The 25,576-nt window shown below is 39.6% G+C and overlaps 1 protein-coding gene across 1 annotated transcript in view; it reads right to left on the bottom strand.

Moving 5' to 3' along the window:
* CTTNBP2 (cortactin binding protein 2) overlaps positions 1-22,888 on the bottom strand; it is a 176,696-nt gene extending 153,808 nt beyond the window's left edge. The window contains exons 1-2 of the mRNA XM_063098875.1: positions 22,794-22,888; positions 9,756-9,863 (exon numbers count right to left, since the gene is read on the bottom strand). Coding sequence (XP_062954945.1) covers positions 9,756-9,863; positions 22,794-22,874 — 189 coding nt within the window. The 5' untranslated portion in view covers positions 22,875-22,888. The remainder of the gene's footprint in view (positions 1-9,755; positions 9,864-22,793) is intronic.
* Between the last annotated feature and the right edge of the window lie 2,688 nt (positions 22,889-25,576).

Below are 25,576 nucleotides of genomic sequence, written 5' to 3'. Positions count from 1 at the left end.
TTCACTCTGTTGATTGTTTCCTTTGCTGTGCAGAAGCTTTTTAGTTTGATATAGTCCCATTTTTTTATTTTTTCTTTTACTGATTGTGCTTTTGGGCTCATGTTCATAAAGTCTGTGCCAAGACCTAGCTGCTGAAGTGTTTCACCTATATTTTCCCTTAGCAATGTTACAGTTTCAGGTCTTACACTTAAGTCTTTAATCCATTTTGAGTTGATTTCAGTGTATGGTGAGAGGTGCATATCTAGTTTCATTCTTCTGCATATGGATATCCAGTTTTCCCAGCACCACTTGTTGAAGAGGCAGTCTTTTCCCCAATGTAGATTTTTGTTGTCTTTGTCCAATATCAGATGGCTTTAAGCCTGGGGGGTGATTTCTGGGTTTTCAATTCTACTCCACTGGTATGTCTATTTTTATACCTGTATCATGCTGGGTTGGTTACAATAACTTTGTACTATAATTTGAAGTCAGGTAGTGCTATGTCTCTGGCTTTTTTTTTTGCTCAGGATTGCTTTGGCTATTTGGGGTTTGTTAAGAACAGGAACAAGACAAGGATGCCCACTCTAACCATTTCTGTTTAACATAGTACTGGAGGTACTAGCCAGAGCAATCAGGCAAGAGAAAGAAATAAAAGGGAATCCAGATCAGACAAGATTAAGCCAAATATTCCCTATTTGCAGATGACATACTACTATATATCAAAAAACTCCTAGAGCTGGTTAATAACTTCAGTAACATTGCAGGATACAAAATAAATGCCTCCAAATCAGTTGCATTTATATACTCAAATAATGAACTAACAGAAAGAGAAATAAAGAAAGTAAGCCCGTTTACAATTGTCACACACACAAAATAAAATACCTACGGATCAATTTAACCAAGGTGGTGAAAGATCACTACTATGAGAACTACCAACCACTTCTGAAAGAAATTAAAGAGGACACAAAAAGATGGAAAGATATTCCATGCTCTTGGATTGGAAGAATTAACATAGTGAAAATGTCCATACTACCTAAAGTGATCTACAGATTCAATGCAATCCCCATCAAAATACCAATGACATTCTTCACAGAAATAGAAAAAACAATCTTACCCTTCACATGGAACAACAAAAGATCCCGAATAGCCAAAGCAATCCTTAGGCTAAAACCTGAAGGTCAGAATGCTTGTTCCTTAAATGAATGCCTTGTGGCTTAAGATAACATCTGGAACCTCTCTCTTCAAGTTGTCTTTGAAGTTAACAAACTACATGACTGATTTGAAATGTGTACACCTCCATACTCAAAGAAGCTAAGGAGGACCTTATGATGCCACAAATGGCCATCCAAATAAATGCTAATCTTTATCATTGTACACACTGACGTGAGAGACTTCTTAGTCATTTGGGCAGCAAAGACATCCTTTGGTTTGGTAACATAGGCTAAAACATATAAATTTGACTTTTAAACTTGTATAATTACAGCATTTTCATCATCTTGCCCTTGTCTCTCTTTAACTAATATACTGATAAGGATACCAGCAGCAGGAATGAAAAAGAAACGAAGGCCAGAAGACTCCACAAACTAAACAATTAACCTTGAATCACTTATTTCTGGATAAATTGTGTACTCACATTTGGAATATTCAATTAATTCAAAAGGCTCTGTGCCTACCTTGGCTTTTTAGAAAACATAGCTGCTTCTCCTTGGTCACATTCTCTATTAGACTCCAAAGGATTTTCCTCTGGACTTCATTTGAACATACATACTTATTCAAAGATTTACTCCTACTTTGTGTGAATGAGGTAGAAACACTAAGAAATATATTTCAGTTAAGCAGCTTTATGCAATTCAGATTTTCCACAATACTGCTCTTTTTAAAATAGTTTTCCCCTCAATAAAAATTAATGTCTTGAATATATCTGTTATAAAATCATGCACATTTTGTACTGGGAAATTATTTTTTCCTTAAACATATGAAAATAGCAAAAGTACCAAGATATATATTATAATCTCATTATACCCTACCCCCCTCCCAAATCGTATTTATGGATTGTTCTGAAAAGTCCATTGCCATTAATTCAATTATCTATGCAATTTTTAATGATTTTGAAAATCGAAAGCATCAAGGAAATTATTAGAGGAATGCAGTCATAAAGATGGTGGAATAGATGATCCCCAGCATTGCTAACCTCACAAGTGACCAACTTACAACTATTAAAATGCAAAAACTGCCATCGTGAAATCACTTGAGCTTGGGGAAAGACGTGGAGAAACGTGCTATATTCATGAAGGTATAAAAGGCTGTGAAGAGAGGAAGGAGGGACCATTCCAGCCATTCAAGCCCCAGCCACTTCTGCGAGTGACATGGTACAAGACAAGGAGCAGCAAAACACTGAAAGCAGCAGCAGAAAAGAAACATATAATGTTGGAGACATATTGGGGCCCCAATACATCTCTCAGTGGATTTCTCAGAAGGAACCCTACAGGCCAGAAGGGAAGGGGATGATATATTCAAAGTGTTGAAGGAAGAAAAAGTCAACCAAAAATTCTCTATCCAGCAAAACTAACCCTCAAATATGAAGGAGAAATAAAGTCTTTCCCAGACAAATGAAATCCAAGGGAATTCATCAATATTAGACCTGACTTACAACAAATGCTAAAGGGAGTTCTTCAGTCTGAAAGAAGATGATGCTAAAGAGGAGCAAGAAAACATCTGAAGGTACATACCTCACTAATAAAGTAACTACTCAGAAAAACTCAGAATACTCCAATGTTGGAAGGGTGGTGAATAAACCACTTATATTCTTATTATGAAGACTGAAGGATAAACCCAACAAGACATTAACAAATACAACAATTGTATTTAAGAGACAAACAAATAGAAAAACTGTAACTTGAAACAACAAAATGTGAAAGAGGGAGAATGATGTCAAGGTATAGAGTTCACTTAGGTTTTTTATTTTTTCTTAGATATCAAAGTTAAGTTGTTGTTAGTTTAAAATAATCTGTTATAACTATAACATGTTTTTTGTAAGCCTCATGGTAACCATAACACAAAACTTATAAGAGACATACCAAAAATAGATAGTGAGGAATCAAAACATACAGCTAGAGAAAACACTAAACCACAGAGGAAGATGGTAATAGTGGAAAAAAGGATCTACAAAATGATAAGAAAAAAAAAGTAACAAAATGGCAGTAACAAGTCCCTATATATCAATAACTCTAAATGTAAATGAACTAAATTCCCCAATTAAAAGACACAGAGTAGCTGAATGGATTACAAAATAAGGATAATATGCTGCCTACAAGAAATTCAGTTCACCTATAAAGCCACACATCAACCGAAAGTACAGGAATGAAAAAAGAAACTTTGCAAATGGAAACCGAAAAAAGAGCAGGAATAACTACACTTAGATAAAATAGATTCCAAGCTATGAAAAGTAAAAAAAGGTGAGAAAGGTCATTATATAATGATAAAGGGATGAATTCAACAAGAAGATATAGCAATTCCAAGTGTACACATTCCCAACACTGGAGCACCCAGATATATAAAGCAATTACTATTAGACCTAATGGGAGAGATAGATTCCAACACAACAATATTTGGGGACTTTAATACCCCACTTTCAGCAAAGTACAGATCATCCAGATAGAAAATAAACCAAGAAACATCAGAATTAATCTCTACTCTAGGCAATTGGATCTAGAGTAGAATATTTCACCCAATGGCTACAGAATACACATTCTTCTCAGCAACACATAGAACATTCTCTAGGCCAGACTATATGTTAGATCACAAAACAAGTCTCAGCAAACTTTTAAAAATTAAAATCATATCAACAATCTTGTTAGACCACAGTGAAATAAAACTAGAAATCAATCACAAAAGGGACATTGGAAACTGTACAAATACATGCAAATTAAACAACATTCTCCTAAACAATAAATGGGTCAAAGAAGAAATCAAAAAGAAATCGGATCAATCAAATCAGAATTTAAAAATTCCTGGAGACTAGTGAAAACGAAAACACAACATGTCAGAACCTATGGGATACAGCAAAAGCAGTTCTAAGAGGGAATTTTACAGTAATAAATGCCTACATTAAAGAGGAAGAAAGCCTTCAAATAAACAATGTAACATTATGCCTCAAGGAACTAGAAAAACAAGAACCAAATGCCAAATTAGTAGAAAGAGAAAAATAACAAAGATCAGAGCAGAAATAAATTAGATATTAAAAATCAATACAAAAGATTGATGAAATGGTTAGTTTTCCAAAAAGATAAACAAAATCGATAAACTTTTTGCTAAACTAATGAAGAAAAAAAGGAAGACTCAAAATCATAAATGAAAAAGGAGACATTACAACTGATACCAGAGAAAAACAAAAGATCATAAGAGACAATTATGAACAACTATATATGCTAACAAACTGGAAAATCTAGTAGAAATGGATAATCTCCTAGACACATACAACTTACCAAGGTTGAATCATGAAGAACTAGAAAACCTAAACAGACCAATCATGAGTAATGAGATTAAAGCAGTAATTAAAAGTCTCCCAATGAGGAAAACCCAGGACCGGATGGCTTCACCACTGAATTCTACCAAACATTTAAAGAAGAACTAACACCAGCTCTTCTCAAACTCTTTCAAAAAATTGAAGAGGGGGGAATACTTCCAAACTCATTCTATGAGACTAACATTCCTCACACTGAAACTGGAAAAAGATACAACAGAAAAAGGAAACTACTGAACAATATTCCTAATGACCACATATACAAAAATCCTCAAAAAATACTGGCAAACAGAAACCAACACCACATTAAAAAGATCATTCACCATGATCAAGTGGGATTTATCACAGCAATGCAAGGATGGTTCCACATAGGCAAATCATTAAATGTGATACATCACATCAACAGAATGAAAGAAATATACCATACTAATCATTTCAATATATATAGAAAAAGCATTTGATAAAATCCAACACCCTTTTGTGATTAAAAAAAAAAAAACACTCAACAAATTACATATAGAAGGAATGTACCTCAACATAATAAAGGCCATATATGACAAACCCCCAGCTAATATCATACTAAATGGACAAAAATTGGAGGCTTTTCGTCTAAGATCTGGAACAAGACTAGGCTGCCCACTTTCCCCATTCTTATTCAGCACAGTACTGGGAGTTCTAGCCAGTGTGATAAGGCAAGAAAAAGCAATAAAGGGTATCAAATTGGAAAGAAGACGACATGATCACTTAGATACAAATCCCTAAAGACTCTACCGAAACATTACTAGAACTAATAAATTCAGTATAGTAGCAGGATACAAAATCAACACACAAAAATCAATAGCATTCCTATATGACAATAACAAAATAGCTGAAGGAGAAATCAAGAAAGTAATTTGATTCACAATAGCTACCAAAACAAACAAACAAAAACAAAAAACTTACCTAGGAGTAAATATAATCAAGTAGATGAAAGACCTCTACGTTGAAACTATAAAACATTGGTAGAAGAAACTGAAGATGACACAAATAAATGGAAAGATATCCTGTGTTCATGGATTGGAAGAATTAAGATCATCAAAATGTCCACATAACCCAAAGCAATCTACAGATTCAACATAATCCCAATCAAAATACCAATAACATTCTTCAAAGAAATAGAAAAAATTACCTTAAAGTTTGTATGGGACCACAAAAGACCCCATATACTGTCGGGTCTGCCGCCGGCCAACCCGAACAGCCCTAGCCTTGTTCTTTGGTGGGTGAGCAAATGGCCCGGATTACTCTTTCACTCCTGTCCCCTTTGGAAGGAGATGGGGGAAGAGAGCCATGAAAAGAGGTGAGCACACAACCGGCCCCAACCAGCCCGGTTTAAGGACACTCAGACGCGGCAGGGGTTCTGTCAAGCAGTTCCATTTATTATCACACAAGCACTTGCTTTTAAAGGCAAATGGGGAAGGGAGGTTTTTTTACATAATCTTATCAGCTTAAAGGTCAAGGGCATGCATCCTTTCTCAATGCCTAGCTATTGCAATCATGCAGTGTTCACGAGCGCAGAAGCACATATTTGGCCAATAAGGGCTAAGGCAAGGTTCCCGCACACACTCCCACCCTACTTCCTCCCGGCGCTGCCTTAGGCTGCCACGTTAATACGCCCTTGTGGGGCTATAATGGCGCTGCTTGTAATGTCACTTAAGGTGGCGTTAGTTTTTAAGGCCCAACAATATAGCTAAACAATCTTGAACAAAAAGAACAAAGTTGGAGGTATCACACCACCTTACTTCAAAATATACTATAAAGCTGTAGTAACCAAAACAGCATGGTACTGGCATAAAAACAGACAAATGAATCAATGGAACAGAATAGAGAATCTAGAAATAAACCTATGCACTTATAGCCAACTGATTTTTGATAAAGGTGCCAAAAATATACATTGGGGAAAGGATGACTCTTCACTAAGGTATTGGGAAAACTGGATATCTACATGCAGAAGGTTGAAACTAGACCACTCTCTCTCACCATATGCAAAAATCAAAAACATTGGTGGAAGAAAATGGATTAAAGACCTAAATTTAAGACCTGAAACCATGAAACTTCTAGAAGAAAATGGGAAAAACTACACACATTGGAAGTGGGCAGAACTTTTTTGGACAAGATTACAAAGGCATAGGCAACTAAAAGCAAAAATGCACAAATGAGATTCCATCAAACTAAAAAGCTTCTACACAGCAAGGGACACAATCAACAAAGTGAAGAGACAACCTACAGGATGAGAGAAAGTGTTTGCCAACTACACATCAGACAAGGGGCTAATATCCACAGCAAAGGAACTCAACTCAACAGCCAAAAAACTAATAACCCAATTAAAAAATGGGCTAAGGACCTGAACAGACATTTCTCAAAAGAAGAGTTACAAACGGCCAACAAATAGGCACAGGAGAAAAGCCTCAACATCACTAATCATCAGGAAATGCAAATTAAAACCACAATGAAATATTTCACTCCAGTTAGAATGGCTGTTATCAACAAGATAGAAAACAACACTGGTGAGGATGCAAAGAAAAAGCAACTCTCCTACATTGTTGGTGGGAAAACAAATTGTTTCAGCCATTGTGAAAAACAGTCTGGAGGTTCCTCAGAGAACTCAAAATAGATGCACCTTACAACCCAGCTATCCCACTACTGAGTAAATACCCAAAGGAAATGAAATCAATACAGTGAAAAGACACCTGTACTCCCATGTTTACTGGAACACTATTCACAATCGCCAAAAAATGGAATTGACCTAAACGCCCATCAAAAGATGAATGGATAAAAAAAACGGGAGGCTGTGTGAAAAAGGAACCAGCTGACTCTCACGCACGCCACATTTATGACTTAGATAAGTCATGATCTTTTCAGGTTTCCTTTCTGTTTGCCTGATTTTGATTTATAAATGAAGGAGACTGGTCTCAGCCAGTGGTTGTCCACAGGAGCTGTACCCTGGCAGTGTTTTAGAAACAGTCAAGAGAATTTTTTAGTTCTCATAGTGATTGGCACTTTGGGGGCAGAGAGAAGGGGCTATTACACATCCAGAACTAGTCCCATGTCCCAAACAACATTCAAACATCCCTATGTTCATTCTTTGATATAACCATGAGTATGACCATCTGAGCCTAGACAGTAACTCCTTTGACCTATAAACAAGTTGTTTTCATTGTTTTAGCTAACCAACTTTTCCAGGGATTCAACACCCATGTAATTTGTACTTCTGACTGGAACTTTACCAAGAGTCATTCACCATTTCAGAAAAATTACCTCACCCACAGCAAATCTGCTCACTGGATCTGAGTCAACAATGTGGCATACCAGGATCAGGATTCTTTTGCAACTATTGCACTCATGGTGATGCTATGAATAGGTGCAAACAGCCACCTACTTCATCATGCCTTCCAGTGCAGTCAAGCCTGAGCACTCATTCAGGAATATATATATTTTATTATAAATCACTTACCTATTATCTTTACATCGCAATAAGGGCAATGCATTGGGTTTTTATTTTCAACATAACCTGCTTATACATGTAATTATCCATAAATTTAATTACAGGATAGTAAAAGGGTAATACAAAATATTTTATGAAAATGGATCTCATTGGGATGTAAATCACCAACCTATGACCTATCTAAGGCTCCTTGTAATTCTAACATTCTTTGATTCTATGAAAAACATTCACTTTGGCAAGACCTGATTATTAGCAAGACTTTACCTCTAGTCTTACATTTGAAAGTACTGCAATTAAGATAAAGAGAAACACATGTGGTTGCTGAGGTAACAAAAACACAGACTCCTCTAAATGTTCAAACATATAGGTCAGCACCAGGGAATTCCACAGTGCTGATGCTTTTCACAGGTTAACAGAGAGGTATGGAAAAAAATGTAAGGTAGAGCTGGAGCCTTTCACTTCTGCTTGGTCTCAAGAGATTATATATTACTGGCCTCAAAAGGTGACTGTAACTCTATTCTGTTCTTGGGCTGAGAGTCACACATTTTAGTGATACATTTACTGTCTCAGCATTTCTCCCAAAAAATTCATTCAAGAAAATATACATTGGCAAGCAATGCACATGTTCCAAATGTAGAACAGGATGAACACCTCTCACAATCAAACTGTACAACCTACTTACCAAAACGTGTCATGCAAAAAGCAACACCTTCAACTCAATATTAGCATGCAGATGACATAACTATATTCCTGTTTTTCTGAGGCAATTGTCCTCTGTCATCAAATTGAGGAATAATCACTATCCCTACTGTGCCAACTTCCACACACAACTGGGTTTTCACCACATCTGCCTTCTCCAAATGTCTGACCATCCACCATTACTACCTCCCTCCTATACCATATAAGATCCTGTCACAGGCAACAATTTGGTGCATTTCACAGATTTTCATATGTCAAAATAAACTCCCTACGACAAAATTTGAGGAAATACTTCCTGATGAAATAAGATAAACCCATACTTTATTTATAATAAATATATCCCTTTTGGCCAGGTGACCTGTTTCCATACAAAACATTAAATATAAAAGAAAAAAAATAAACTTACCTTTGATTCACATACCAAAACAATTGTAAGATCCCAAATACCCAATTAGAAAACTCTGCATCAAGAAAGTTTAATCAACATTGTTTTTTCAAAAAGAAACCTTTATTGAGGCATTTAAGTAATATATTCTTCACAAGTAATTATGCAAATATTCCAAAATTACTGAAAGATCAAATAAAAATATTTGAAGACACGTATATATAAACTTTTTTAACTCATGAGTTTCTGAAAATAAAAAAAAAATCATTTATAATTTATATAGGAAGGAAAAAGATTATCAGTACATTTTAAAATAAATAATTCTCTTAATTTTTTCCTCACTGCCCTTGCAAACATGTAGGATATCATATTACCACTTTTATACAAACATATGTTTTTAACCAAACAGGCATGGGAAACATAAAAAGATTTATGAACTAATACAGCTGATTTCTCCAGTTTCTCATATTAAACAGTTTACTTCCAGCCCCCATCACTGCAATGAGCGTCGACTTCTTGTTTGCACTTATAAAAAAAGACTATGGGTTGGTGTTTGTGATGAGGGACACATTTTAACCAGATGTAACATTTTAAATCTATTTGATTCAAAAATTAAGGAAAAAAGTTTTGCCACTGCCTTTTGAAAAAAGAAAACGACACAGCAAGGAGACCCAGCCCTGGAACGTTCTTACCCGCAGGGCCTCGATGACGAGGTCTCTGGCCTCTAGCTCCCCTTCCATCACACTGAGCAGCATCCGCAGCTCGGATTTACTGAGATTATCCACATCAAACTCTTTTTTCTGTAACACAAACAAAAAACAAGGCAATGAAAAAAAAACTATTCCCAAAAAAGATGCATACATCCTAAGGCTTTGCAAAGGATCATTTTTATCCCAGTGACTCGGCAAACCCAAGAGGCACTGGGGCACTGCTTGGCAGCAAACAAACTATGCTTTGACCTTCTAGGATAAGTAAAAACCATAATGCTGATCTCCCAAATCTCCCCTCTAAGGAAACAGTTCCCCAGCCTGCCTGGACACCTGATTCAGAATCTCTCCAAATTATGCAGCACAAATTTTGAAGTCTCTGGAATCTGACTCAAAACAGGCCTGGTATATCTTGTGAGGGGGGAGGGTAATTTTCAGGGTAGCAAAGAAAGCACAGATGTATTCCTAGAAGGGCCCCAATGTAAAGACTCCTGGGAGGTTATTATAAACTCCAAGACATCCAATAATAACAGGTCATGTTTATAGAACACTCTGCAGCAGAGGCCACCAGCCAGCAGCTGACAGCCAAATCTGGCCCACAGATGTGTGATACTTGGGCCACAAAGTGCTAACATAAAAAAAAAAAAAAAAAAAAAACCTGAAAATGCCACCAAATAGTCCAGACCCCTCACTTTTCTTCAAAAGTCAGATGACCCAGATGAGCGGGTAACCCCAGATTCATATTCCCACAGGGCAATAATCTACAGAGCCAAGTAGCAGCTGACCCTTTAGAGAAAACACACTCTTCACTTTGCCAACCTTCCTGCATCAACACACACACACACAGTACAGGCACATGCACTTTTAAGAAGCCTGGCCCACCATCCATGAGTAGTCATCTGGGCTGTGGTCAGGAGAGTTTGGAACCCCTGCTGTGTGATTATCAAAATGCTCTCTTATGTAAGGCCCCCACAGCTTCCTGGCATTCTATGAGGCAGGCTTGGTAGGGAGCTGAGGCTGTGATAAGGGAACCTTTCCAGAGACCCAGCTACACCATGAAGTGTCAGCGCCAGGGCCCTGGGGGGTCACGGTCACTCACCCAATGCTCTTCCAGCCCTGCCATTTTCTCTTCATTCCTTCCCCAGGTGACTGCATTCAATCTCACACTTTTAATCCCAATGACATACCACTGACTTCCAATTCTTTTGTCTTCAGCTCTGACCTCTGTCCTCATAACAACTTCTACAAGTAGGTCTTTTAACATCCATTTTAGAGATAAAGCTGAGAGAGGATCAGTTAGCATGTTCACAGCTGGACCCGAAGAGTCCAAAGCCTGAGCCCCTTCCACAGCACACACTCTGCTCCTCTGTTCTATGGACAGACTCATCTGACAAACTGAGTCACCGTCATAGGGAGGGGAACACATGTCCCTCCTCAAAGGTCTCAGTACATCCAACCTCAGAAGCCACTCTTCAATACGTTCCAGAACATCACTTCACATTTGTATAACACCTGAAGGTTTCCAAAGTCTTCTCAAAGAACCAAACCTAATCTATACAATATCATCATCTCTGTGTTTTAGTTCAGAAAACCACAACTCACCCAAGTTGGATAACATAACCAGCTCATGTAACCAGTAAATGGGAAAACCAGGATATACAACCAAGTGCCGTGACCGGTCTGCACACTTCACCAGCACAGTACCAATATTCTAGAGCAAGCTCTGAGATGAGATGAAAATGGAGCGATTCTCTCAATTGGCCAGCAAGAACTAGTCTAGCACCTGTCTGTCTAACACCAGGCTATCCCCGTGAAGACACAGCAAAGACCATTAATGACTTCAGGCGCTTTCAAACAGGCGTGACCAGAACTGGTCATGTCTCAATTTTCATAAAACCTTCTGAAAAGAGATGTAATGGCATAGTGGGTTAAGAGACCAGAGCTGGGGGTTCTCTGAAGAAGGATTTTAAAAGGACCTTTCTTTTAAAATTGTTTCTTTTTGCACATACACTAGACAAAGCAGTTATTTGGGAAGACAGGGGCTAAGGATGGACAAAGAGAAAAGGAAAATCTATAGCAGCCTAAAATATGTGTAGTTCTGAAAGACCCCTGCTTAGAAGTCGCATAAAGATGTTCTTGTGAATCGTAAAATCCAATATACCAGGTCTCAAATTCTGCTCCTACTACATAGTTGAGTCACATAAGGTCTTATAAACCAATTGTTCTCAAACTCTGGCATGCATAAAAATCATGTGGAGAATGTATATTAAAAAAAAAAAAAAAAAAAAAAGACTGCTGGGCTCCACCCCTGGAAATTCTGATTCAGTAAGTCTGAGGTGGGGCTGTGAATTTACCTTTCTAATGGCTCCTACTGATGCTGCTGGTCCAGGGACTACGCTTTGTAGTTTTCTGTAACTGATCTGAGTCTCTGTTTTCTCATCAGTATAATGAAAATCCTAACATCTACCCTGCAAAGTTCTTGGGAGGATTAAACAAGAACATACAAATGAAGTAAGTGCTAGATGAAGGCAGGCGGCTGTTATTATTAACCCAGATGTTTTATGTGGGGAGGAGTGGGATATTGGCTGTGAGCCTATTTCTTTGAAAATCTACCAGCCCAAGTCCAATAAACTCAGTTTATTGACTATGATGAAAGACAGACTCTTTTATCCTGGGTTTTCCCACTGAGATGGGAGAGTAAGCTGCCATTCTTATGTGCTTTAGAGGGTAATGTTTTATTAATGATGCTGCTGGTTGCTCTAAAGATTTTAATTAATTGTATATCTTATTGTCTTTGTTTCCCTGAAGTTTCATAAGCAAAATGCTCCATTTTAAAAGCTAATAAATTATGAAAGACACTGCCAAGATCCTGATTCATACTAGTCAGGAGAGCTTGCCCTGTTTCCATCACTGACATCACAACATCTGACCTGCAACCAACACTTCTGTTTTCCCATATATCACCATCAATAAAAAGAGAAATTAATTAAATAAAAACACTCTTACAACAGTTCTTGCTCAACGATAGACCATATCACACAGATTGTTTAGAAAAAAAAACTGTCTCCCGTCACAATGTATTAAGTGACATATTATTTTAAATATATAGTGAGTCTGTCTGCCTGTCGATCCTCTACACTCCCTACCCATTTCCCCACTAAAACACTACTAATTCTTGATCTTCAATAATAAAAGTATTATAATATTTTCAAGTTGTCATTCTCCAATACCTAATGTTTCCATTTATTCTAGCAAAGCAGGGTAAAAGAAAGTACATGAAAACATGCTAGAGATCTTAAGACTCCAGGTATTTGATAAATAAATACAAAGCACTTTGGCATTTTTAGAAAAATAAACAAGCCTAGAAGCAAAAATCCAAATAAAAAACTAGACTTCTGTTTCATATGAAGGGGCATTTATCTAATGCACATATGGCACAAGAGTACTTAGGTACAGGAAAAAATATTATTAAAGTTTATTGGTTTAAGAGAAAAAGGAATTGTTCTAAATCTTATGTTTATAGACCACCTTGATAATCTAATTTTCCAAAGAAGATGGAAGACAAGATAGATCCAAATGCTGTCACTCACATAAAAAATTAACATCTCTATCAAGGCACCCATGAAAACGCCCTTGCCTTGCCCCCCCGGCCCCCCCAATCACAGCAGACATGTTCATAGACTAAGCTTTACTATTGCACTTGCTTTTCTCAATTAAAAAAGAAAAATCCAACTCTCAATTTTTAGTAATGGAAAGGGAATAAAAACAAAAAATGGAAAAAACAAAGCAAAAAACCAGACCTCCTAGATTTCAATGCCACAGGCTACTCTTCTATTGTGTTTGCCAGAAAAAGTACTACAGGAAAAGTGCTTCTTAACACCTAGTTTTAAAAACCTCACATGGCAGCATAAACTAATCTATAGCCTAGTCATCAGATAGTGTACCTTCTTTCGGACATACTAAATCATATATGTTAATTTATATTACTCTATTGTATACTAATCTATTATATATTGATTTATTATAAATTATATGTAATTTATATATATATACACACACATATATAAGGGAAAGAGTATAAACAACCCCAAACTCTTACTGTTTAGCACAGCATTGTGAACAGCTCTGAATTACTTGGGGTGGGTGTGAAAAAGGCACTGCTCAGGATGTCATCTCATACAGGCTCAGTGAGAGAGAGAAATAGCAGACCAAACAGAATCTAGCTAAATTAAATAATCTTAATTTGCCAGAACGCAGCACACACCAATACCAGGTTTTCCCCTCTCCCTGCCTCCCCAATCTAAAATACTGGTTTTATAGGGTGAATTCAACAGTCACAGACAAACAGGGCCAAAAGAGCCTTGTCCTTTTTTTTTTTCTTCTTAATTAATTAATTCTTTTTTCCTTTCTCTTTGCCTTTATAACCATTTTAAGTAATAGACTATTTTTATAGCAGTTTTAGATCTACAGAAAAACCGAGCATAAAGTATGGACAATTCACAGACGCCTTCCACACAAGCATGGTTTCTCCTATTATTAACATCTTACATTAATGTGGTACACTTGTTATAATTATGAACCAATATTGATAATTATTAACTAAATTTTACAGGATTTCCTTTTTGTATTATATACTTCTATGGGTTTTGCCAAATGCACAATGTCATGTTTTTATCATTACAGTACCATACAGAATACAAGGGCACTTAAAAAGTTCATAGAAAGACTCATATTATCTTTTAATTCTATCTTTCCACAAACATTTTAAAATCTCCTTGTAGTTTCCCTGCCCTAAAAATTCTGTGCTCCACCTATTCATCCTTCCTCTGTCCCTCCCTCCTCCCCTGACACTCTGGCAACCACTGATCTTTCTTTTTCTTCATTACCTCAAACATTTACCATTTCTTTGTGTTGGGAAAATTCAAAATCCTCTCTTCTAGTTTATTGAAAATATTCGATAAATTGTTAACTATAGTCCCCCTACAGAGCTACAGGACACTAGATCTTATTCCTCCTATCTAGCTGTAATTTTGTATCCATTAACCAAACTGTCACTATCTCACCTACCCATTTCCAGCCTCTGGTAACCAGCATCCTAGTCTCTACTTCTATGCAATCAACTTTTTTAGCTTCCATATATGAGTGAGAACATGTGAAATTTCTCTTTCTGTTACTAGAGTGGTTCACTTAACATAATGCCCTCCAAGCTGCAAATGACAGGATTTCATTCCTTTTTTATGGCTGAATAGTATTCCATTGTGTATATACACCTCATTTATTGTAAAGAGTGTTGCAACAAACATGGGAATGCAAACATCTCTTCAATATACTGACTTCCTTTCCTTTGGGTCCATACCCTGTAGTGGGATTGCTGGATCACACGGAAGTTCTATGTTTAGTTTTTTGAAGAACTTCCGTACAGTTTTCCATAATGGCTGTACTACTTTATGTTCCCACCAACAGTGCATATCCCTTAAGAATTAGTGGAGTCAGCACACCGACTGGTTGCCAAACAGCCTTCAGGAGATATTATGAGCCACAATGGCAGAAGCGCCACTCAGATCTTTGCCCAAACACATCAGTTGTTTCAGGGCTGCCGGGTGAAAATCTGGTGACCAAACACGAAACCAGACACATTCTCTAGCTTAATCCCACCAACACCAAGAACATCTCTTCCAGTTTAAAATCCAGTGGGTTGTGCCTACATTTGATGGGTGAGTTTAACACTGGAGGAAAGCAGGGTATCTGAGAAAGCAGACATTCTGGTAGGATGGGTGAGACGTGGCTAGTAAACAATCAGCAGGGGAGGTCAAGTCGTTTCATCTGTTTGGATCTCAGGTTTCTCATCAGTAAAATGAGGATGTTGGACTAAGTGATCTCTAAAATCTCCTCCAGCCCCCAAAAGTCCTGATTTCCCATACCATCAGGGTAACTGGATTACTGGACTGAGGATATTTAGGTCATTCCCTGAGCCTAAAAGCCTTTGAGAAATACTTGAGAAAAATCAATTTTTGCCTCTTGCTCAGAAGTTACAGAAATGTATTTTCCTCCTAGTTTAATAGTACATGCTAATAATTAATAATGCATTTAGAACTTTCTGTGTGAGCAAAGATTTATGTTTTGGGGATGAATAAGAGCTATAGAAAAGGGAAAGCAATGAAATCCATCCTGAAATTTTAAGATCAAAATTTGAAGACTATAACATTAACATGGAAAAAAATAAATCCAACTTTCTAGGTACACAGAACTTCATTATATTAAGAAAACATGAATTTAGCCAATTATAAGGGTTTTCATAAAGAAAAGTACATGCTGCTCATGCTCTCAAATTATTTTCACATCTCTGATGTTACTTCTTGCCTTGAGACTATTCCTCTTGATTTCTCTCTTCACAGATGCAAGTTTTCATGACAGGGGTTGCATACTTTTGATTTTGCTCTAATCCCACTTTCTCTTCTCATTCATCTGAATCCCATCTTTCTTCAGAACATAGCTCAAATCCTACTTTCCTATGCTTTCCAGATTCTAGAATCTCGTTCCATCAGTTCAGTCACAAAATCTGTTCTATTATTTTACCTGGCAATCAATCATGTCCCACCTTGTACATTTCCTCACAATATTAAACTTACTATCTTTATTAAATTTTCTCACCCATACTAGAGGTGTCACCACAGGAAGAATATTACAACTTCATATGATTTTATCTAACATGTGTGTGCCCCTCACCCCTAACTTTTGGTATACAAAGTGCCTACAGCAGGCACTATAAAAACAGAAAACATGCACACAGTTGTCTTGGATATACAAGGCTCACTAAGATACAATGTTAAAGCCTACTCTAGTGGCAACTAAGCAACATTCAATCGTGTACTCATTGTTTAAAAAAACATTTAGAGTAACCTAAACTAAGGAAGCAATCGGTGTATGCCTTTAAAACAACATACTGAGAACGTGGGGTCCATTTGGTGTCAGCTTTCCACAGCCATGCACCTCAAATCAACTACACTGCCTGGGGTCTTGCATACAAGACAAGCAACCTCAGTGTATGCGGAGGAGGTAATACGGACAAGGAAACAATGTCAGGAAGGAAACCTGGTAATGGATGTAACTAATTTTAACTAAGAGAAAGCTGGAATGAAAAGCAGACAAGTGGCTAAATCAGGGGTGGCATCTCCCTGATAAGTAAGCCCAGCTACCACCCTTTTCCTCCTTTTAGATCTCTCAGTTTCCATTTCCTCTTTTTTTTTGGCGGGGGGGGGGGGGGGGGGGGGGGGGACGGAAAAGAAAGGGACTAAATTTCAAATGAAACAAATGTCAATTTCCATCCTAACTCAGCTTTTCAATATCACATCAGCCTGAAATGGGACACAGATCAGCTCACATGACAGCAGGCACCCAGATCTAATAACTGCCTTTTAGGAAGCTTACAATGCGTCAAACAATATCATCTTGAATTATCTGTAGGTGGCAAATGTCAGCATGCTGATTTTCAGATGAGGAGGCTAGGACGTGGAAGGCTAAATGATATTCTTACAGTTACAAAGCCCTTTTGTGTAAGAACCCAGGCAGGCCTTTGGAATTATCTTGCTGCCTTTTCAGTGAAATATAAAAATGTCAAAACCAAATAATTTGCCAACAAGTATCCATTCCACTTAGCAATGTTAACTTGGCTATACTGCATTTACTACAAAAACCCTTTAAGTCGACCCCCATCCTATCAGCTGTTTACTAATAATTTATTTAAAGACAACAAATTTTCCCCTAAAGTCAGGATTTCTACGTGAATGGCATCATGCTGTACACAGCATTAATAAGATGATCTCGTTATTTTTGTAAGTTATAGAAGATTAAACTAAAAATTTAAAAATCCCTTTCTATCTACGTCATTATCATCTCTTTTGTAACTGTTCTCCATTTCTTTGCCTAACCATCAAGGGAAAAGACAAGGTTCATTTCCCATGTTACATAAGCTTTGCAAAGGAGCTCCAATAGGGAGGAAGGCAATCAAGTACTTTCAGATAAAGACTCCTCCTAAAGCAATACTCAGAAGGACTTGCATGGCAGGGTACACAGGGTGGTGGCAGGGGCGGGGGGGGGGGGTGGGGGGAGTGCTGCATCCTTCTTAGGCACATTCAAAGCTAATTCTAGTCCCACATTTCTGTGTAACTGCAGACTATTCTAATGCTTTGTCTAACTTCCTTCCTGCCCAATCTTTCCTTTTAATCCATTTCCCTGGTTCCACACTTCCCCACATTTCTCTCTTTACGCCATCAGTCATGATCTCCTCTACACCCCAATGGGTGAGGTGGCCTTGACTCTGTTACTGGAAGAATTCGGGATGGAAGGGGTGCAGTCCCCATCTCGCCATCACCACAATCTCAACCACCATTTTGAAGAAAGACAACGTATGGAGAAAAGTAACAGTGTTGGAAATGAAGTTTTTAAAAACTAAAACCTGTAAAATATCTGAGATGTTGAGAAAAGTAGCTTGGAAAGGGGGCAATATAAAAATAAAAATTAAAAAAAAAAATCAAGGTCATCTTTCTGAAAAAAGATTTGTAATATCCACAATGTTAATTATTACAAATCACAGGCCAATCATTTCATTATAATCTAGTAACACACAAAGTAAAATTTCCAGTTAGCCAATCAACACGAAGTATTATGACACTTCTTGGTGAGCTTCCTTTCACTTTCTTCAATCAACAAATATTTGTGGAACACTTTTCATGTGCCTGGCACTGTGCTATGAGGATACTTCAAAAAGTCCATGGAAAAATGGAATTAAAAGACAATATGAATCTTTTCATGAACTTTTTGAAGACCCCTCATAAGCAACCTTTGCTTTCCTTTACACACAACTCTCGAAGGAGAAGGCTGTCTCTCCCAGCCACAGCCTTGCTGTCCGCCTGATCAACAGCAGATATTCATAAATGGCTGATAAGTATCAAGCCTGGGAAACATTTTCTCATCTCATAAAGTTACGCAAAACGCACAAGGATAGAACCAACTGGCAATTTAGCCTAGGAATAGATTTGATCAGAGAGAGGACAAATATTCTTAAACAAAATTGCTCCTGTGGGAAATACAATGATAGCAACAACAACAATAATAAAGTACAAAAACCAGATGCAAGCAGAAATATGCAACCTATTATTTAAGAAGAATAAAAAAAGTAAAGAGTGAAAAGCATCACACTGAAAACTGTTATAGTTTAATCTTTGGGGAATATTCCAGTCAATTTCCTCAACTGCTAAGCTATTTTTCTAAAGCACGTTGCTGAGACTGAAAGTTGAACCTCACCTTTGAAAGCCCTTCACATGTGCCACCTCTCAAGCCACACTAGTACAATACTTCCTGCAGTCTCTCCAGGTCCTTATACCTCAAGGCCCAGCTCAAAAGTCATCCTTCCATGAAACATTTCTAGATCCTTTCACTAGGGACCCTCTTCATGACTCTTCCTCCCAAAACTCCTAATGTATAACACCATCATCTCTGATTTGATTCCTTGGTGCATGTCAGTTTCTATCACTGGTATGTGTTACTTTAGGGCAAAGACATTACTCAGGATGCCTCTATCTCAGTAATGGTAATGTTTGTTAAAGCTACTTTATTTCCTACTTAAAAATTATGCTGTGAAACTTTCAATATTCTACAGCTGCCACATAACTATAGTTAAAAAAAAAAAAAAAGCTTAGTAAAATTGGCTAAGAAGGTTCTTTTCATTGCATTTACATTCAATACTCTCACCTGGAAAACAAAAATTTCAAGGTGCCAGCTGTTCATTTGTTTAACATCACTGTTGTGCATTTTTAACAAAAACCATTGTCCAAGTTTTTCCTTGACACTGTCACCATGACAACAAAATTTATACCTACCTTCTTGCATATTAGTTGCTCCAGAAAAATCCCTAAATAACAAGAATGTTGGTTGGCTTCCCAAACAGCTCTAAAAAGATCACTTTCCTTTCACTCCTAAATTTTTTGGTGACAATAAAAAGCAGGAAGATTCTGTTTTCCAGACTGCCTTATCCATTAGGAGTTATTTTTCAGGATAGAAATAGCAATATGGCCTATAAAAGTCATCACATTTGGCTGAGGCACTGAAAATAACCCAGGTCTCCCAGCATGGTTCACAGCAAAGACTACTAATACGATTCTGTTGAATAATGTAGCTGTTACCCAGCTTTACACTTGGGATGCTTTCAGGATTTAAACAGCTAAGAACAAGAATCACGAACTAAATTTAAAACACTCCATTGAAAATAATATTAAACTGAAAACTATAAATTAAACTTGTTTCTAAGCAACAATCTAAATAGTCAAAACTTAGTGAAAACATTGACTTTCAAAAACAGCCTACTGCATTGGAGCTTCCATTGGCTCATTACTGCCAAATGTATATATATATAAAAATGTACAATATGTAAACCAATTTGAAATTAAATAAATCTCTAAAATGCAATATAGAATTGCTCACTAACATAAAAATAAAGTTTAAGTCCACAGTTGACAAGAACACAAAATGCATAAAAATGCCTTGCTTTTTAAAAGGAGCAGTTTAATGACATATCACTCATCTATCTAGCTTTACTTTAATTCAAAAATTAAATTTAGTCTATAGGTCAAGTGGCTTAATAAGGATCAAGCCTTATTAAATCAAAACTATTTGGAAAAGTAAAATAAAATGCCCACTTTACTGCATGAGAAGCTATCACCAAAATTTTACTTAAAAAGTAAAGTTTTTTTTTTAACTGTTAGATTAAGAATCTTTATTGTATTTTGTAACCCTAAAAGATTCTATGGAAATAACAAAGGAGGTTCACGTTCACGGATTTCCCATGGCTATTCCCATTAACAAGGGTGAAATTACCAAATCCCCAATTATCAGCAGTGAAAATCAGACTCTTGAAAATTTTAAACAGCAGAGAGGGAGCACTGACCTTGTTAACGCAAAAATCTGTCTGGCCACCAAGGTTTTGTTTACAATCTAACCGAATAAAACGATATATCAGCTGCAGACCATAAATTGATGTTTGTGTTTGGTTTAATTGTCTCGTGGTTAAACTATTGAGGGCAGTAGAAAGAAACCTGTTCTAAGCAGATTAAACAAACAAATTTAACCTTCCTGGGGAAGAAGAAACACACACACACACATCCTTTTCTTTTCCTTCTCAGTCCCTTTCCCTTACACACACACACACACACACACACACACACACACACACACACACACACACACACACACACACACACACACACACACACACACACACACACACACACACACACACTTTTCTTTTCCTTCTCAGTCCCTTTCCCTTACACACACACACACACACACACACATTTTCTTTTCCTTCTCAGTCCCTTTCACACACACACACACACACACACACACACACACACACACACTTTTCTTTTCCTTCTCAGTCCCTTTCCCTTACACACACACACACACACACACACATTTTCTTTTCCTTCTCAGTCCCTTTCACACACACACACACACACACACACACACACACACACACACACACACACACACACACACACACACACACACACACACACACACACACACACACACACACACACTTTCTTTTCCCTCTCAGTCCCTTTCCCTTACAATCTCAAGGGCATCCAATCATTTCAACTTCCCAGAGAGGCTTGTTGTCTTAATAGCTTTCATCCTACTTCACAGAGGGGAACTGACTCACACGTGGGCAGGTTTCATTTGAAATCTTAAGTTCTTATTTTCCAGACAAGGAATGAAAACTCAATTTCCCAAAAGTTTCCACTCGAGACTTGCCAGTTTCACAACTGGAAATCAGCAGTCCTCCTGCCCGCCGCTTTCTCCTTTCTTCCCAGGCTCAGCTCCTCTCACCGCCCCCCCCCCCCCCCCCCCCCCCCGGTACCTTCCTCCACATCTCTCCACTCCCTCTGCAGAAGGCCCTACCTCCAGAGGCGGGAGGAAGTTAAAGCAACCCTAGCTGTTTACGCCCAGCCTTGCCCTCCGCCGCTCTTGCACGAACTCGGCTCAGGTAGTGGGAGGAACGGAGGGGCATCGACGCCCCGCTCACGCCATCCCACCCCGAGTCTTCAGCGGGAGCAGCCGGATCCGGCCAAGAGTGGGAGGCGCTCCCACACCTGCCTTTCGCTGCAGATCCTTGCAGCTCCTGCTGAGCTGCCTCCCAAACCCTCAGAACGCTTTCTGGACCCAGGAGATGTGGGTCCAGGCCTCCCCCAAGGTAGGGACTAGAACCCACCAGGGAGTCTGTGCACGGGGCTAACCAGGGGGTGAAAGTGAGGACCAGCTGTGGATGGAGGCGCATTCGAGTCTCAGACCCCAGCGCAGAACAATGTCTTGAAACCAGGTGCACAATCTCCACCTCGGCCGGGCATCGCCTCGGGAAGAGCGACCCCTTCCCGGCCCCCACCCCCAGGGCACCACCACCAAGTGATGGGGCAGCAGGCCACCAGGACCCAAAGCGCCGGCGCCCGGCGGTAGCAGCTTCCAAAGCTGGGGCACAGGGCCTCTCCCAAGGGGCCTCGCACAGGCACACGAGCAGACACGCACAATGGGCATCCCCACACCTGCTCGGCAGCGGCCCGCTTCCCCTGGCTGCTCTGCCGGGTCCGCGGAGAGGTGCCAGGCACCCCCGAGACACGCGTTCCCACCACGCGCGCAGCGAGAGGCGAACAATGGGGGGTCAGACTCGCCAGGAAATACACCCCAGCCCTCAACCCGGCCCAAACCGGCCGCGGCGGAGGGAGTGGGCGTAGGGGTGGCCGCGGGCGCACGCGGGGGGCCCCGAGATCCAGGCGGCCCAGGTGGCTTCCCGGGCGGTTTGGGAAGCACGGGAGGGATCCCCAGCCTGGCCGGCCGCCTCGCCCCACCGCGAGCGGCCTCCGGTCGTGCTGGCACCCCGAGGAAGGGGCACGCCGAGGGGCCCGGGCTGACGGAGCCTCCCCGGGGGCGCGCGCCCGCCCCGGCCCGCGCCCGCCCCGGGAACTCGGTTACCGCCGCCTCCGCCGTGGCGCCCGCCGCGTCCTCGGGGGCGCGGGGCAAGTCGGGCTCGCAGCTCGCGCCGTCCGTCGCCATCTTCCTGCTCCGGCGGATCCGAATGCGAGCTCGGCGCGGCGGCTCCGCGATCAGCCCTCTCGGCGCGGGCGGCGCTTAACCCGCGGCTGTCCGGGCACGCGGCGCTCGGAGCGGGCCGCCGCGCGCTCCCTCCGCCCCTCGCCGCCGCCCGCGCCGCTTAACCCGCCGCGCGCCGGGCCGCAGCCGCCCGCCCCGCCCCGCCCCGCCCCGCCCCGCCGGCAGCGAGCACCCGGCCGGGCGAGGTCTGGGCAATGGGCGCACGAGCCCGCCCGGGGCCCCGCTGAGCCGGCTGTGCACGGACCCGATGACCTGCCGGGCCTCCGGGAAACCCTCTGCTTCAGACCCCTCTATCCCCCGCAAGAAATCGCATGAGGCACCCCCTTCTTCTGCTCACATTTCTTTTTCTTAAATTTCATTGCCTCCAGGGCGTTTTTACCCTCCCGGTATATATACACCTGTCCTTGTTTCATTCTGTCCTTGACGCTAGTCCTCCAAAAACTATCGACTCCCAGATGAAAACGGTGTGTCCTGTCATCTTTTAAGCACGTTCCCCGGCCCCTCAGGTCCTACCTTTCTATACCATCTCCTTTTCAAGGAAAATGGAGCAGGTCCTTTTTTTGTTCTTTGACCCCAAGTCTGAGGTCTCTTCTGAAGGACTAAGCAAGAAGTGTTCAGTGCAATAGCTTTTAAAAGGAAGTCCTCTACTTTTGAGAGAATTTAACAGAATTCCTCCTCTGCGTGTGAGGACATGTGGACATACACATAAACACACACACAAAACCTTTGTAAAAATCGATTTTATGGGCAGTGCATGTCTCAGAAGATTTTTCATTAGATGAAAGAGTTATACCTAAACACTTATTTTTCCCTTCCCACATTTAATTCAGTTCCTACGCTTTCCTGCCAATTCTCGGATTGTGAAAATCTATCACCTTATCAAGACCATATGGTACAGCCCTTCCCAAATCACCAGATCCCTAAAAATGTGTTGAAAGCACAAAATCAAATTGAGGCATTCAAGCTGTGTCTCAAAGAAGTGAAATCAAACCACAACCAAATCCTGTACTTGAAATTCTGGAAGATGAATGACTGGAATGTTCAGTCCAAGGGTTACAGATCAAAGCTTTTTTCTTCTTTTTAATGGTAGACTCCTAATGAAGGGTTTTGACACTTTAATTGCTCCTCTGTCTAAATTGGATCCAAATATGACACAAACCGGGGCAGAAAAAATCTTTTCTGCAAAGACCCTGAAAAGATCAGTAAACTGTTAAAAGGTCCTTCCAGAAGAGAGGTTAAGAAAGAATATTTACCTAGAACTCGGCTTAAGGGCCAGAGGCTTAGAAATCACTTCCAGGTTATCCTGTGAGTAAAGATGCTCATTTATTTATTTTCTTTAACTTTAGTCGGACAGCTACTCCCTCTCTTAGCCCTTTGGTTTCCATTCCTGTTCATTACATTACTTTCTTTTATCAAATATTCTCTCTGAAATTGCTCAATATTAGAATATATAGAAAAGCATTTGACAGTAATAGTTAAATGTCGTACTGATAGTAAAAATTTTAAATTGGAAACAAGAGTATTTCTTGTTCTTTTTAAAATGCATTTTCACACATACAAGGCAATCAATTTTCTTGATGCTGATGTTGAATTACTACTCAAAAAACTAACTGGTTCATGTCTGGAAAAATAAAACAAAATAATAAACTTCAGTTAGGGGTTAAGAATTAAAAATGTGAAATGCCACTGTATCTGGGAAGCAAATCCCTTTTATTTTATACATACAGTTCAATTTTTTAAAAAATCATCAATGGGAAGAAATAGCTTGTATTAGCCTAAAAACAATTAAAGCAGAATCATGTCACAAAGGAACCAATCCCTAGGTGGTTTTCTTCCTTCTCACCTCCCTTTCTTGTTTTTGTGAAAGGAAAACAGGTATGAAAGTCACAGGACAGCACATTTTCTAACCACCAAAATCCAGGACTTGGGAAGGAGAATTGGCAGTATTTTGTTTCCACCTTAAACCTTCCACTGCTGAGGGTTGGCTGAGCCTCCAGCCTACAGCACAGGAGTAGCATACTAGGAGTTAACTCCATCACCAATGGTGTGGCCAGGGGCTGCTGCTTCTCCACCAAGAGGACACTCGCTGGTTTAAATTCTCTCCTGAGAATTAGCCTCTGTTGCAATTGCAAATTAACTCTTTCTGAAAGACTTTCTTTGCACAAAGACAGGCTCTATTACAGTCAAACCAAATAGATCTGAAAGGGTAGTGATTTGATGGCTCCAGAAATTAAATCCTTTGAGCTTCATCAAACAGCTAAATAATAATAATAAAAGACATCTCAGGGCTAGAGTGAAAATTTCTGAAAGGCAAGGTAAAAGAAAAGAGAAGTATAAGCAGGAAGAAAAGAAATCCCTATAACAAAAATGAATAATGACTCAATCAGGAAATTCCTTTCAGCATTAAAATGGAAAGAGAGATATTGAATATACTGCAAATGGAGAAAACTATTATTTACATTGTTTTCTTCTTTGAACATAATGATGATGTTGATGACCAAGTGACAGAAGAATTTGAGACTAATTATTTTCCAAGCCCTGGAACAGAGGTGTTTGTGTCTTCAAGGGTCTCTTCTAAGACCAGCAAAATGAGTTGTGGAAGCGCGGAATGCAGACAGTGGTCACGGAGCCAAGTGGTTTTCTGA

Source organism: Cynocephalus volans, chromosome 6 (assembly GCF_027409185.1).
Source record: "Cynocephalus volans isolate mCynVol1 chromosome 6, mCynVol1.pri, whole genome shotgun sequence".
NCBI classification, from domain to species: Eukaryota; Metazoa; Chordata; class Mammalia; order Dermoptera; family Cynocephalidae; genus Cynocephalus; species Cynocephalus volans.
The sequence above is the reverse complement of the archived record's forward strand: the minus strand, read 5'-3'. Positions and strand labels throughout refer to the sequence as shown.